This window comes from Penicillium expansum (assembly GCF_000769745.1).
Source record: "Penicillium expansum strain MD-8 chromosome Unknown contig127, whole genome shotgun sequence".
NCBI lineage: Eukaryota > Fungi > Ascomycota > Eurotiomycetes > Eurotiales > Aspergillaceae > Penicillium > Penicillium expansum.
Window position 1 is genome coordinate 226,055 of NW_015971384.1, and position 13,044 is coordinate 239,098.

The 13,044-nt window shown below is 50.2% G+C and overlaps 6 protein-coding genes across 6 annotated transcripts; 3 read left to right on the top strand and 3 right to left on the bottom strand.

Annotated features, from left to right (window-relative positions):
* Positions 1–5: 5 nt before the first annotated feature.
* Positions 6–1,727, bottom strand: PEX2_039650 (uncharacterized protein; the record flags this gene model as incomplete). Its single annotated transcript, XM_016741240.1, has 2 exons — positions 6–1,391; positions 1,461–1,727. The coding sequence occupies 2 exons, from the start codon at positions 1,725–1,727 to the stop codon at positions 6–8; spliced, it is 1,653 nt and encodes a 550-aa protein (XP_016596734.1).
* A 384-nt stretch (positions 1,728–2,111) lies between these two features.
* On the top strand, positions 2,112–3,743 carry PEX2_039660 (phosphatidylserine decarboxylase 1; the record flags this gene model as incomplete). The annotated part of the gene is made up of 1 exon (XM_016741241.1): positions 2,112–3,743. One exon carries the CDS (start codon positions 2,112–2,114, stop codon positions 3,741–3,743), a length of 1,632 nt encoding a protein of 543 aa, XP_016596735.1.
* Positions 3,744–4,375: 632 nt separating this feature from the next.
* Positions 4,376–6,327, top strand: PEX2_039670 (Auxin Efflux Carrier superfamily; the record flags this gene model as incomplete). Its single annotated transcript, XM_016741242.1, has 4 exons — positions 4,376–4,634; positions 4,696–4,862; positions 4,928–6,162; positions 6,258–6,327. 4 exons carry the CDS (start codon positions 4,376–4,378, stop codon positions 6,325–6,327), a joined length of 1,731 nt encoding a protein of 576 aa, XP_016596736.1.
* Positions 6,328–6,757: 430 nt separating this feature from the next.
* On the top strand, positions 6,758–7,219 carry PEX2_039680 (uncharacterized protein; the record flags this gene model as incomplete). The annotated part of the gene is made up of 1 exon (XM_016741243.1): positions 6,758–7,219. One exon carries the CDS (start codon positions 6,758–6,760, stop codon positions 7,217–7,219), a length of 462 nt encoding a protein of 153 aa, XP_016596737.1.
* An 825-nt stretch (positions 7,220–8,044) lies between these two features.
* PEX2_039690 (Lipopolysaccharide-modifying protein) lies at positions 8,045–9,987 on the bottom strand (the record flags this gene model as incomplete). The annotated part of the gene is made up of 2 exons (XM_016741244.1): positions 8,045–8,096; positions 8,150–9,987. The coding sequence occupies 2 exons, from the start codon at positions 9,985–9,987 to the stop codon at positions 8,045–8,047; spliced, it is 1,890 nt and encodes a 629-aa protein (XP_016596738.1).
* A 692-nt stretch (positions 9,988–10,679) lies between these two features.
* PEX2_039700 (Multicopper oxidase, type 3) lies at positions 10,680–12,910 on the bottom strand (the record flags this gene model as incomplete). The annotated part of the gene is made up of 8 exons (XM_016741245.1): positions 10,680–11,066; positions 11,124–11,520; positions 11,581–11,784; positions 11,838–11,995; positions 12,053–12,384; positions 12,441–12,557; positions 12,619–12,778; positions 12,878–12,910. The coding sequence occupies 8 exons, from the start codon at positions 12,908–12,910 to the stop codon at positions 10,680–10,682; spliced, it is 1,788 nt and encodes a 595-aa protein (XP_016596739.1).
* Between the last annotated feature and the right edge of the window lie 134 nt (positions 12,911–13,044).

The following is a 13,044-nucleotide window of genomic DNA, read 5'->3' on the forward strand; positions in this document are numbered from 1 at the left end:
GATACCTATTCTTGTTCGGTACCTGCATTTCCCGTATCTTCCACCACACTAGCTTGGGCCCGTTCCTGCTCCTGGCGCTCCCGCTCCCGCGCTTGCTCCTGCTCCTGACGTTCCCGTGCCTGGCGCTCCTGCTCAGCTAAGAAAGCTTGGTCTGCCGCAGTGCGAGCCTGGACATGCCGCTCACCGAGACCGGGAACTAGACTTGCAAAAAGAAAAACAATGGCTCGCTCCGCGCGGCGTATCTGGTCCCAAATATTGAACTCTGCAGCAGCGTCATTGGCTCCAGTTTGGGTGGCTCGATCTGCTGGCCCACCGACATGAGTGAGGCCCTCGAGATGACGTTGGATGGGACTAATGATCGTTGTCGCAAACTGCCGTGGAATATTGGTCTCAGAAAAGAATGCAACAAGCAAGGCAATGCTGACAAAGATGTAACGCCTCCAGGTACCAGGGGCGCTGGTGAGGTAGCAGAAGAGCCACAGACGGGTGAACAACCAGATGCGGCGGATGTGTCGTGCCAGACCAGCGTGCTCGACGTTGTTGCCACGGCGCTCTTGGTTGAGGATTGCTTGTCGCAGGGCGTTCTGGACCACCGCTGCGTTTTGGTTAGGTGGTTGGGGTGCTGGAGGTACTTGGGGTGTCTGGGGTGCGCCGGGTTCGTTAGCAACGGCTGGATTGGGTGCACCTGCCCGCTGGGTTGCAGGCCGGGATACCAAGTGATGGTTCTGTGTTAATAGGCCGCTATGATAGTCTCCCATTGGCGAGGACAGCATGAATAACTGAATGGAGCCTGCTTGGAGCGTGTTTCGGGTAGCGGTTTGAGCTACAACGCTTGGCTGCGAGTGCTGCTGTTGCATAAATTCCATTAGACGGGCGCGCTGTTGAGAATCAAGAATGCGAGCAACCAGTTCCGCAACACCTGGTATAGGAAGTTGTCTCGCAGGTCGTGCATCTTGAATTTCAAGAAGTTGGTTCCGTATAAGAATGATGTTCTCCATGCATGGCATGATACGTCGGTCGAGTTGTCCCTCAATCTCCTCGATATGACGCCGTAAAGTGAAAATACGCTGAGAGGTTTCTGCACCATAGGCTTCTGGTGCGTTTGTAGCTGCTGAGTGTCGGTTAAAGGAAGAGGCGTTGACGTATTGATTGAATGTGACCCGTGGAGAACCCGAAGTGGCATCCGTTTCCCTGGGAATGCTGGAGTGTGAGGACATGCTAGCTGTAGTCACCGAAGGATCAGGGTTTGAGTCATCAACCCAGGTGGACGAGGAAGTGGAAGCTTGAGCAGAATTCCCGAGATGCAAATGTTGCGGCATCTCAGAGGCAGGAGGTGCTGCTGCGTGTGTTGGCTCAGGCGGCAGCACGAGGTGCATACTATCAATGCCTTCCTGCAAGAGAAAATCCCATTCAGTTAGGACGAAATGTCATATGGTGTAGTTTAGGAACAGGATACTTACCTCCATAGATGAAACTACTGCTCTGAGTGTTGCGTCATCAACAGTTAGGGGTTTCCCTCGGTAGATGAGTCTTTGGTGTGATGCTTGAGGATTGTTCGGAAAGGATTGTTCGATCCGACCTTTGAGCTGCGCGATTGTGGAGGAGAGTGGAACGTTCTCGAGTGTAAACCGGCTTGGAGGGGGTAGAGACTGGCAGAGTATATGAAGCGTGATTGTGCCCGGTTTGTCTCCATTTACCATGGGCTGAGATGATAATCCTGTCGCCATTGCTTCAGAACTGTAGTCGTTTGTAAGCTAAAAAGCCCATATGGAACTGATTCTAGTTGCTGATATCTGGCATCAATCGATCGATAAGCGACGTCGATGTTGCAGTGTCCTCTGCGAGACTCTATAGCAGCTAGAAAGGAAGTGGGAAGAGCGATGCAAGATGAGAGAAGATGCAAAGAATCAGAATCGCAGAAATGATCATTTATAATGAAATGTGTTTGATATAAAAGTAGAGAGAGTAAGACAGTCCATCCATTGTATCTCCACGTGCAATTCTGCCGGGCGGTCAATCGGTAACAACATGTTTCCCCCATTTTCGGAAAAAAACGCTCTGGGCTTAGTTAGGGGTCCATTTTAGCGCTCCAGACCGATGGATTAAACATTATGGCCAAGCGCCTTTTCACTTCCTCGCCTCTCCTTCACTGTCCTCCCGCTGCCCCTCGGATCGGGGCTGCGTCGATGGAGGTTCTTTCGTTCCGGGCCACGGCTCGCCATAAAGCCAGCCTCCGGCATTTTTCGTCTAAATCTTGGAGACAATATCAGAAGGACAATAACTCTGAAAACAACAGAGGAGGATTTGGGTCAAGGCTAGGTTTTGCTCTGCGCAATACCAAGGTCGAATGGTATCCCATCCCAGTCGGACTCGGAATCGGTTTGCTAGGGTTGCTGTCTTTCTACAAGTCACAACGTGCGGAACGGGATCGGCTTGCTCGCGATGCCGCCGGCGATGAATGGGAAGATGGAAAACGGCCACCTCCTCGCCCGAGGATCAGCCTTTCAGGCCCATGGCATGTTCAGATCATGTCCACTCTGCCCCTGAAGGCTATGTCGCGTCTATGGGGTCAGTTCAACGAAATCGAACTTCCTTATTACCTCCGCGTTCCCGGATTCAAACTCTATTCCTGGGCCTTTGGTGTCAACCTCGAGGAGGTTGCGGAGCCCGACCTGCACACCTACCCGAATTTGGCGGCATTCTTCTACCGTAAGCTGAAGCCTGGCGTTCGACCATTGGACCCCGACCCTCGTGCCCTTCTAGCTCCCTCCGACGGCCGAATCTTACAATTTGGAATGATCGAACGGGGCGAGGTGGAGCAAGTCAAGGGAATGACATACAGTCTGGATGCCCTCCTCGGATCAGCCACGCCTGCGCACGCCGACCACTCCAAGCGACTCACCGACCAAGGCCGGAAAGAGACTCAAAAAGATGTCGAGAACATGGCTGCGCATGAAGAGTTCGCGCGCATGAACGGAATTTCCTACACTCTCCCAAGCCTTCTTTCGGGAGAAGATGGTGCTCCCAAACAACGTGCTTCATTGGATGCTTCAACCGCATCCAAACCAACCTCGGAAATTCAGGTGCAAGAGGACCTGGCTCGTGGCGATGGAACACCGTGGTACGCGCCCAAAACCGCAGCCAACCATGCCTTGTTCTACGTTGTAATTTACCTAGCACCCGGTGACTACCACCGTTTCCACTCCCCCGCTCCCTGGGTGGTCGAGAGCCGCCGCCACTTTGCTGGTGAGTTATACTCGGTTTCACCATATCTGCAGAGACATCTACCCGGTCTATTCACCCTCAACGAGCGAGTTGCACTCCTCGGCCGATGGAGGTGGGGTTTCTTCAGTTACACGCCGGTCGGAGCTACCAATGTAGGCTCCATTAAAATCAACTTTGACTCGGAGCTGCGCACGAACAGCCTGTTGACTGATACCGCTGCGGACTTGGCCGCAGCGTTAGCTGCCAAGCGTGGTGAGCAGTATCCCGGCTTCGTTGAGGCAACTTATCGCCACGCCAGCCGGACCCTTGACGGACATCCACTGCAACGTGGAGAGGAGATGGGTGGGTTCCAGCTTGGCAGTTCGATTGTACTTGTGTTCGAGGCTCCTCTTGGAACCCCCAAGTCTGTTGATGCCGGCTGGCCGGAAAATGCCCCCAGTGACGGGTGGACTTGGAGTATTGAGAAAGGCCAGCGCATCAAAGTGGGCGAGAAATTGGGCTTTGTGGGTGAGGCGTAAAGTGCATGAGGTTGCACAGCCCCGGTGCACAGCCGACAGCGGTAGCTTGTTGGTGACATTTTGACCTACCTTTGTAGGCCTGTTCTTTGTATTATACCACAGTCCTTTGTTCTATGTCAGGGTCTTGAGCATTTAGTTTAATCACACTTTTTTTTTCTCTTTCGATCTACAACTATATCAAGCTACCTAGCTAGCTATAGCTAACTATCGCGTGCATGTTTCCTAATCCGATCAGCACAGGCCAGGTCTTGGCATGATGCTATCGCCTCCCAAATGCGTCATTGCCGATTTTCTAGGCAGGTTTCTACTTTTCTACTGAGATACTAAGATACTAAAATACTTACATACTTACATACCTACTTTGTAGTACAAGATGCATTAATATCTAATTATAAAGTAATTTCAATATTATAGCAGAAAGCAGAAATGGTGTTTAAATTATAAGCATTGCGCCATTGATATCCTCATGCAAGGTATGCAGTGAACGGAGTGCAAAGATAAGGCAACAAATGTCCACCAAAGATCTATCAACGTGGGCGAGACTGCCCAGGTGCCAAGCTTCCATATCTAAATCCAAGACTTCTCTCTCCTTTTAACTTCTTCACTTCCTATTCCCATCCATCATTTGACTGATGGCCATCTTTAACTTGCCCCGATCATTTCAAAATGTCAATGCTATTGCCCAAGCCCCAATGGGTAACCGCTTCTTCATAAGCGCCCATGAAAGCCATCCCCCATTCTTTCAATTAGTGTTGCTCGTCTTTTCAGCAGTGCTGGAAGTCGTCTGTGTCAGCTTACCTGGTTATATTGCCGCCCGTCAGGGCATGTTCGATGCCGATGCTCAGAAGCTAGTGGCAAACCTCAATGTGACTCTGTTCACCCCCTGCCTCAGTATGGATTCCTACGTTGCTCTCACGATGAGATATTTCTGTGACATGGCTGATTCCTGCAGTTTTCACCAAATTGGGCTCACAATTAACCGCTGAAAAGCTGACAGACCTGGCTATCATCCCGGTTATTTTTATTGTCCAGACTTTCGTCTCATACTTATGTTCCTTCGTTGTCGCAAAATGTTGCCGCTTCAAGAAGCGACAGTCGAATTTCGTGGCCGCCATGGCGGTATGTAGTGGGCCCTACCATTTGAGAGAGTTGAATATCTAATTCTAATGGCTACTTCTCTGCAGGTCTTTGGAAATTCAAATTCTCTCCCGATCTCTCTCGTCATATCGCTATCGCAGACCCTCAAGGGCCTCCACTGGGACCGGCTCCCAAACGACAACGATGACGAAGTCGCCGCACGTGGCATTCTATACCTGCTTATCTTCCAGCAGCTAGGTCAACTTGTGCGCTGGAGCTGGGGATACCACATTCTCTTGGCGCCTAAGGATCGATACCTCGAGGAGGCGGAGCGCGACGAGAGTGGCCAATCAATCATCGAGCAGGGCCAGGCGCGGTATAGCGACAACACGGACCAGACAGACCCGGACGAGCCGCTAGTCAGAACACGCAGCTCGGACGATCTAAACCATGCGCAACGTGCAACACACACCGACCGCCACTTCCCATCCGGCGACCAAACACCCGTGTCAACGCGAACTTATTCCTACTCGAAGCTATCCTCCACCCACTCAGACGACCTCGACTCAGACGATACACCGTCAGTAATTGGACCGCCACCCATCGGCCCCTTCCTCCCCCGTCAAAGCTCCCAAGGCGACATCCTCCAATTCCCGGATGTCGAAATCACTGCGCGCGAGGCTCAAGAAGCCGATAAAACGCGTTTCCAGCGCTGCAAAGCGTCTCTGCGCAAATCGCGAGACCGTCTGAGCCAGTGGCGAGAAAAGAAAACTAACGCCCTCCACGCGCGGCTTCCACCAAAGGTCCAAAAGGGCCTCGCATCAACCACTCTCGGACTGCGTCGCTTCCTTAATGGCTTATGGGACTTCATGAACCCACCCCTATGGGCAATGCTAGTGTCTATCATTGTCGCATCCGTCCCGGCACTCCAGCGCCTTTTCTTCCACGACGGCACTTTCGTCCGCAACTCAGTCACCCGCGCAATCGAGTCGAACGGACAGGTCGCGGTTCCGCTGATCCTGGTTGTGCTCGGTGCGAACCTCGCGCGCAATACAATTCCCGAGGAGGCGCTAGCAGACATAGAACATCCCCGCGACGAACGCAAGCTTATCATCGCTTCCCTAGTTGCGCGCATGCTTCTTCCAACCATTATTATGGCTCCAATTTTGGCACTCATGGCCAAGTTTGTGCCAATTAGTATCCTTGATGATCCGATTTTCATTATTGTCTGCTTCCTGCTTACGGGTGCGCCGTCAGCATTGCAGTTGGCGCAGATCTGTCAGATCAATAATGTCTATGTTGGTGCTATGTCGAAACTCTTGTTCCAGAGTTATGTTGTCTGGTAAGCCCTTATCCCTCCTATTTACAAAGAACAGACATCCTCTGGTCATCCTTTTCGAGCATCGATCATTGCTAACATGGCTTTTTTCTTTCCAGGATTCTCCCCTCGACCCTCGTGCTTGTCATGTGTGCTCTGGAGGTTGTGGAGTGGGCCGCTGCTTCGTAGGCTCTTTGCTTTGCAACTGAACCTGGACGGCAAAGCTGGTCTTTCCCTCTCTAGTCTTGTTTCTTCTTTCTTTTCTCGGGGGTTCTATATTCATTCTCTTTGGACGTTCCTGTAATTACCCATTCCTTTTTCTCTTTGGGGGAATTGGCGTTACCTAGGGCATTATTCCTTCCAAGGTTGTACACCTGCACTTTCTTAACCTATGCGCTTATTGTGATTCCTATCTATATGAAATTATATATCCTTATTTGCTACGGCGTTTTCTAGGACAACTCACTTGATGCGGGCTGGTATGATAAAAATGACCAATTCATACAGCTGACTGCATCTGCACCTTAAATTCTCTACACTTGCATGAGAAATCACCCCGCATCACCACTGCGATCAACTCCCACCCATCCACAATAATTCCCTCCAAGCCGCCATCAAAATGGCAAAATCAACCTCAGACATCTTCATGAGTATAAAACCGGAGCACATGCAAAATATCGTCTCAGGTTCTAAAAACCACGAATACCGCAGCTATCTCCTCCCGTCAACCATCCAGCACATCTGGTTCTACACCACCAGCCCTATTAAAAGAATCGAATATGTTGCCCGTATCTCTCCAGGTAAGGTCCCTGGAGAAGTTCCTGATGATGGGGGCATCGGTAATGCGGAGTTCAATACCGGGTTGAAAGAATCCAAGTACGGATATGAGATTCTCACGCTGTGGAGGTTGAAGATGCCCGTCAGCTTGGAGAAGGCCCTTGTTGAAGGTTTCTTGAAGGGTGCGCCGCAAAAGTATTGTTGGGTTTCTTTGGATTTCTTGGGTAGGTTTCTGTTGGATGGGCAGGATTTGTTGTTTTCAAGGACGGTGGATGGGGTGCAGTTTACGGATGGGTTTCTGTAGGTGAAGAATCTACTTTTGAGTTTTTTTGAGTAGTCGGACACTTATGAAACCTGTACGTTTAAATTTACTTGAAAAGCGATGTGTTCATTTGTTTCTAATTGCCTCTTCTGTGGTCTCCTAACTTCAATGTCCATCTCCAAAGGGAGGTAATGGTTTTGATATTCTGATAGTGGTGTAGAAACTAAGATATATATACATTCAAAGAATTTATTAGATAACATGCAAGTAGCAAGGAAACTGAAAAAGCTCCATGACTCAGTCAGCCCTCGCTGGAATTCCATACAAGTCGTAACCCGTCGCAGGCTAACCAGCCGTACCTAGGAGCAGGCAGTGGCAATGTAAGATCGACCTGTCGCAGTATAGGCATTCCCCCATTCAGCTTGGATCTAAGCCCCGAGAAAAGAAACTAATTGCTGCACACTGTTTCTTTCGCACCCGTTCAATCTTGTTTGCCCCCGACATCATTTTCAGATGGGCTAGTTCCCGATTGAACCTCACTAGACTTCTCTAGCACATCGTACCGCGCGAATTATCGAAATGGGTCATTCGATGTACGACCGCAGACAATGCTGTGGCTCCTAGACCAGGAAACCCATAGACATTGATTTCATGAAACGTCCTATTCAGACTGCAGGCAATGAGAATGTGCGCATGTCGTATAGCAGTCCATGACAGTGGACACTCCATCCCATCTTGGTGATTTAGAGATATAGTGTCACTGTTTTGTTTAGGACTCGGATTGACTGGAATGCCCATCGACCGCTTCCGTGGGGATTTTGTCAGAAAACCGACTGTGGTAGATAGACTTGATCTCCCACAGGGCTTCTACAATAGAAATCCCAGGTTCTCCCTCTGGTCATCTTGCACACGGGCGTACCTACAATTCCAGTTAGCAGAGTCAACATTAGATAGATGCTTCATCAAACTTACTCCAGAAAGAGTCGAAACATGTAAACGTCAATATCATCATTTCTGATCGTTCTAGCCGCCCAAGATTGGCCCTCTTCGCCGATGGATCGAGCAATCTGCTGGCCAGTAGGATCTTCCTCGAAGAACCGTATCAACTCAGGGATCTCATTTCCTTCTTTGTTAATTGGCACGTAGTGGACCCATGGAACCAAAACATCCTCGTGCCACTCCCGGAAGAAGGTCAACTTGAATGGAACACTATTGCTACGCATGAAGGCGTAAAACCTCCCGCTGTAGGCATGGCCATCCAGGTCCAACAGATACCGGTATTTCCAGGCCTCGCTCGCGGGATCTGGTTCCGCAATATCATCGAAAAACATTTGCTCATCATGGCAGTCCTCGTCGCAATCCACGATCTCAATGAAATGGGTATTGAAGTATCCCTTAATCTGGGATCGATTTGCCACTTGGACCTCCCAGCCATCACTGCCGCCCGCAATGCATTTTGAATCGCTCTTTGGCTGCATGAGATACTGGGGCGATTGTGGATGGGTCAGGTTTCCGATGATACGCTGACGTTGTAGGTTGTGCCAGGTGCCGTTCCGACTATGTCCTCCGGTAGTTTTTCCGCGCCAGTATAGCTGGTGTTTCTTGTTCTCCCACTCAACTGAAGTTTCTGCATCGAACTGCGATATGCCTTCATAATAATACGGTGAGGGAACTGCAATATCCTGGAATGAAGACGGACGGGACATCGAAAACATCGGGACTAGCTCGTTTGTCACCTTGAAAGAGTTTGGGTGGTCAAAAACTCCCAGCCGATGTCGCAGCGACGGGCTGTTGCACATATCACTAGCGGCGGTCTGGTTGAACACAAAGCCCAGAGGACCCACTGCGTAAGCACTTGAGTTATCTGGTGCGTTACTATCCAGCGCCCTAGCAGGTGTGTCAAGTGGACATGAAAGCCGCGAGTAAAGCCAGGTCTCTTGGCGCTCGATGTTGTTGAATCTGGTCGTGGAGACCTGCACTGGTGGGATAGGGTCATGCACATCGCCCGGTGAAAATAGGTTCAATAGCGATGAGTTACAATTCAGCCGAGCGTGAGCTGCATACCCTTTAGTGACCATCATGTGCAGCTCCTCATGCGGAATTATTACTCGTGGTTCGTCGTGTACATTGAATTCCATGTTCATGTCCGGTAACCACTGGGAGAACTTGTCAAGAATCTTCATTGTTGCATCTCTCTGGAATCCCCCCTGGCCATTGCCCAAATGGATAGCTCTGCCGTCACGAATGGCAATGCCCATGACGTGATTATTATACCCAAGATCCTCTCTCACACGAGAACGAATCGTACTAGGTGCAATTCCCCAGAAAGGCAGCAAATTATGATATATCGTATCGAATTCATCGATCAAGACTGTGTTTCGTGACATTGCAAACGCATACCATTCATCAAAGTGGGGAGGTGGTGGCATCTTATATCGTCGTCGATATTCCGCCACTGCCTCGTCCAATGACTTCGACTGGTGCCCCAATGTTTCGTTAAAAGCCTGCTTGGCATCATAAACAAGTCGAGCGACTGGATGTTGGCAATCATGTTCGTCGAGGGCAGCCAAATAAAGCAGTGGATGCGAGAAAATATACCAAAGTACCAACATAGCCGCTATCGCCAGCCCAGGGATAGTAAAAGTTCTCTTGGTATTTTGGAGGTAATAGTACGGAGACTTTTGTTGTGCCCCTTGAAGGAGCTGATATTGATGTTCTCTCCATGTCCCTGAGCGAATGGCTTCGGCCATAGTCACGAGGCCGAGCTGTAGTGATTTCACCCAAGATCGAACGCAACGAACCGGCTGCATCTTGAGGGGGTACTATAGCTAATTGCAAAGATGTACAATATCTCCCCAATTATAGACACATGAAAAAAAAAGAAAGGAGAATTTGTAGGCCCAGAACGCGAAAACGCGAACGCGGGCCATTAATAGACAATGGGGGCCATTGGGGCCGGTGTGGTGGGCCCGGGGATCGACACGGCCCTCATTGGGGATGTCAAGGATGTACTTTGTACGAAGTGAAAAGTACAATGAAACCGCTAGGAATTTGGGCCACATCATAACTTTCATAGCATATGTCGACGGTTACTGAACCCTTCCAGGGGCTAGAGCCCCGGGCCGGGGGCTTCAAATGACAATGTGGTCCGAGGTCATCTCGTGGCTGCCCGGGTACTATTAAGCGAGCTCCTTGAGGCTCTGGGGATTGTCAATATCGTTCTAAATTTACCCAGCTTCGACACGAGACCTCTTTCCCGTCAATTGGAATTCTCGAAGTATTCCGTACTCTGTAGCTGGTCAACTTTTTTCCAATAGGCTGTGGGCCATCTCCTTCCCGTACCCCTGAATCGTCGCTCATCTCGGATAATTTCCACTTTGGGACTAGAGCTTGTTCGGCAAAATTTCCCAAATTATCTAGAAAACATGAGAGGCTGGGATCTGGAGTGTAAGTGATACATAATCAGTGGGCTAGTCCCGAGGCAAAAAATACACAATACATCTTAAGAAGCAGGACATAATCCTCCGCTGCCAGCGTGCGCAGCTAATCCCGCCGGGTCCCCCTGCACATCGATCAACATGACCATACCCGTGGCCGAATGCCAGAGCATATGACAATGAAACAGCCAAACACCAGGGTTATCTGCCCGGAAACGGAGAACAGCATAGCCGCGACTTGGGATCTGGACTGTGTCACGGAAAGCAGCCCGGGAGGTGTCGTACAGACCGGAATTATAACCAGTGTTGGGGTTCCGGGCGTCATCTGTGCTATTTCTCAACTTACCTAAGTCAGGTTCTAGGTGGGGTGGGATTTTGTCAATGAAGGGATTGTAGGAGCCCCAGCCAAATTCGGCTTGGTGCACTGCCAGTACGTAGAAGTGGTGTCCGTGCTGGAGTGGATATGAATTAGTGGATTGCCGACACTGGGTTGGGGGAGGGGTTCTTACCATGTGGAAAGGGTGGGACCCATCGTCTAGATTGTTGACTACTAGGTCTATCCATGTAGGCTCCGGCCCCGTGGTTATTGCGAATTGGTTTGCGTCCCATCTGGTTCGTGGTATTGAGGCCAGTGGGATAGGTGGGTCTTGCTGGGGTTTCCAGGTAGTTTGATTGAAGTAACCGAATGGCTTATTAGAATATCGGGCCATTTTCTGGATCTTGGTGTACACCACGTGTGTTTGTTGCGCAGTGGGGGGGATGGAACTGAGAATAGAGGGCGCAGAAGGCGCTTCTCCGATGTTGAGATGGTGGGCCTCGATTGGGGGTCCCTCGACGGCATCGGAACGGTAGTTGATGGGGAAGGTTTGATCTGGCGTCAATGCCGGGTTGGCATAATTGAAGGAACTGGTGAGACATTAGCAACCCCTCGATAGCTGCTGTGATGCTGGGCGAGCCTGTTCATACTCTTGATCTAACCGAACCCTCATGTGTGACTGCTTTTCAGAGATCGGTAACAATGGCTGAAGAACAAAGTCCATGCGTTGTCCAGGGAAAAGTGTGCCGATGGAATTTCTATTTGTCTTGTTGGAGCGTGCCACATCTACACTATCAACCTGAAGCAGATCCAGGAGATGGTTGTCGAAAATGAGACTCAGTCCAGCTAGAGCTCTGTCCACTGGTCAGCTAATAACTAATTTGGCTCTTATGGTTCTGTGACATACCCAGTGTTGACCACGCGAATTCGATATGTCGCGTTGGGGTCGAGGTCGATAAATGAAGTATTCACCTGCTGATCGATGCAGTCCACTGGCCTAGCAGGGACCGCCATCGTGCAGTCAAAATATCCTGCCCCATTAATGAGCATGGAATCAGGAACAGGCTAATACCAGTGTCAGATAGCACTCTCCCACGTCTAGGGCCACACTTCGGAACTCACCTCGTTTCCAAAATTCCCCGGGTCCATATACCATTCAAGAACATCACCCGCAGGGCGATGGTACCAGTCCCCAATGAGAAGCAAAAGTTCTCTATCATAAGTATAACGGAGGGGATTATCATCCCTCTGGGGTAGTAAGCCCCGAACGGTCGATTTGGAAGCTGGTGCATGGACGACTAGCCCACCATAAAGGCCATCCCCCCGTGAAACCCCCGAATGGGCATGGTACCAGAAAGTACCACTCTGATCGGATGGAATCGTCAAGTTGTAGACAAACTGTCCTCCAGGATTTACGGCACATTGTGAGATACCCGCTGCACCATCCATGGCATCTATGTGAGTTAGCCCCAATGCTTTTAATCGAGATCTGACAAAGGCAGATACTTACTTGCCACATGAAGGCCGTGCCAATGAATAGCAATCAAATCATCCGATAAGGCATTGGTAACAGTGATAATCAAGGTGTCACCAGAGCGGACCTCCACCGTCGGTCCAGGGAACAGGCCTAGTTCAATATCCTCCGGTCAGATCGACAACCGTTTTACCAGTCAGTTCCTTCAACTAACCGTTGATGAGATAGACCCGCTTCGATACACCATCTGGTCTGCGAAATTCCGAGGTCACACGCCAATCCAAATATTGAGTCGCCGGCTCCCGGTACACATGATCCTGCGGGTGAAGCTCTATCCGCGGTCGCTCAGAGATGGCCTCATCCTGAATGTTTTGCTGATGTCGCCCAGGTAATATCAAGGGCACAAAAAATGTAGATGACTGGAGCAAATACACTAATCCGATCAATAAACATGTAGCCAATGAGCAGCCTACGATCGGCCATGGCCGTTGTGACAGCCCCGGCATTGGTTGAAGGGCCAACTATTCTGAACTGGGGATAGTTTTCCGGCCCCGACCGTCCTGCCTCTACGGGGTTTCAAAGCAACCAGGAGGAACATAGCCCATTTAACTTTGAGCATATCAGATATATAAAGAAGATC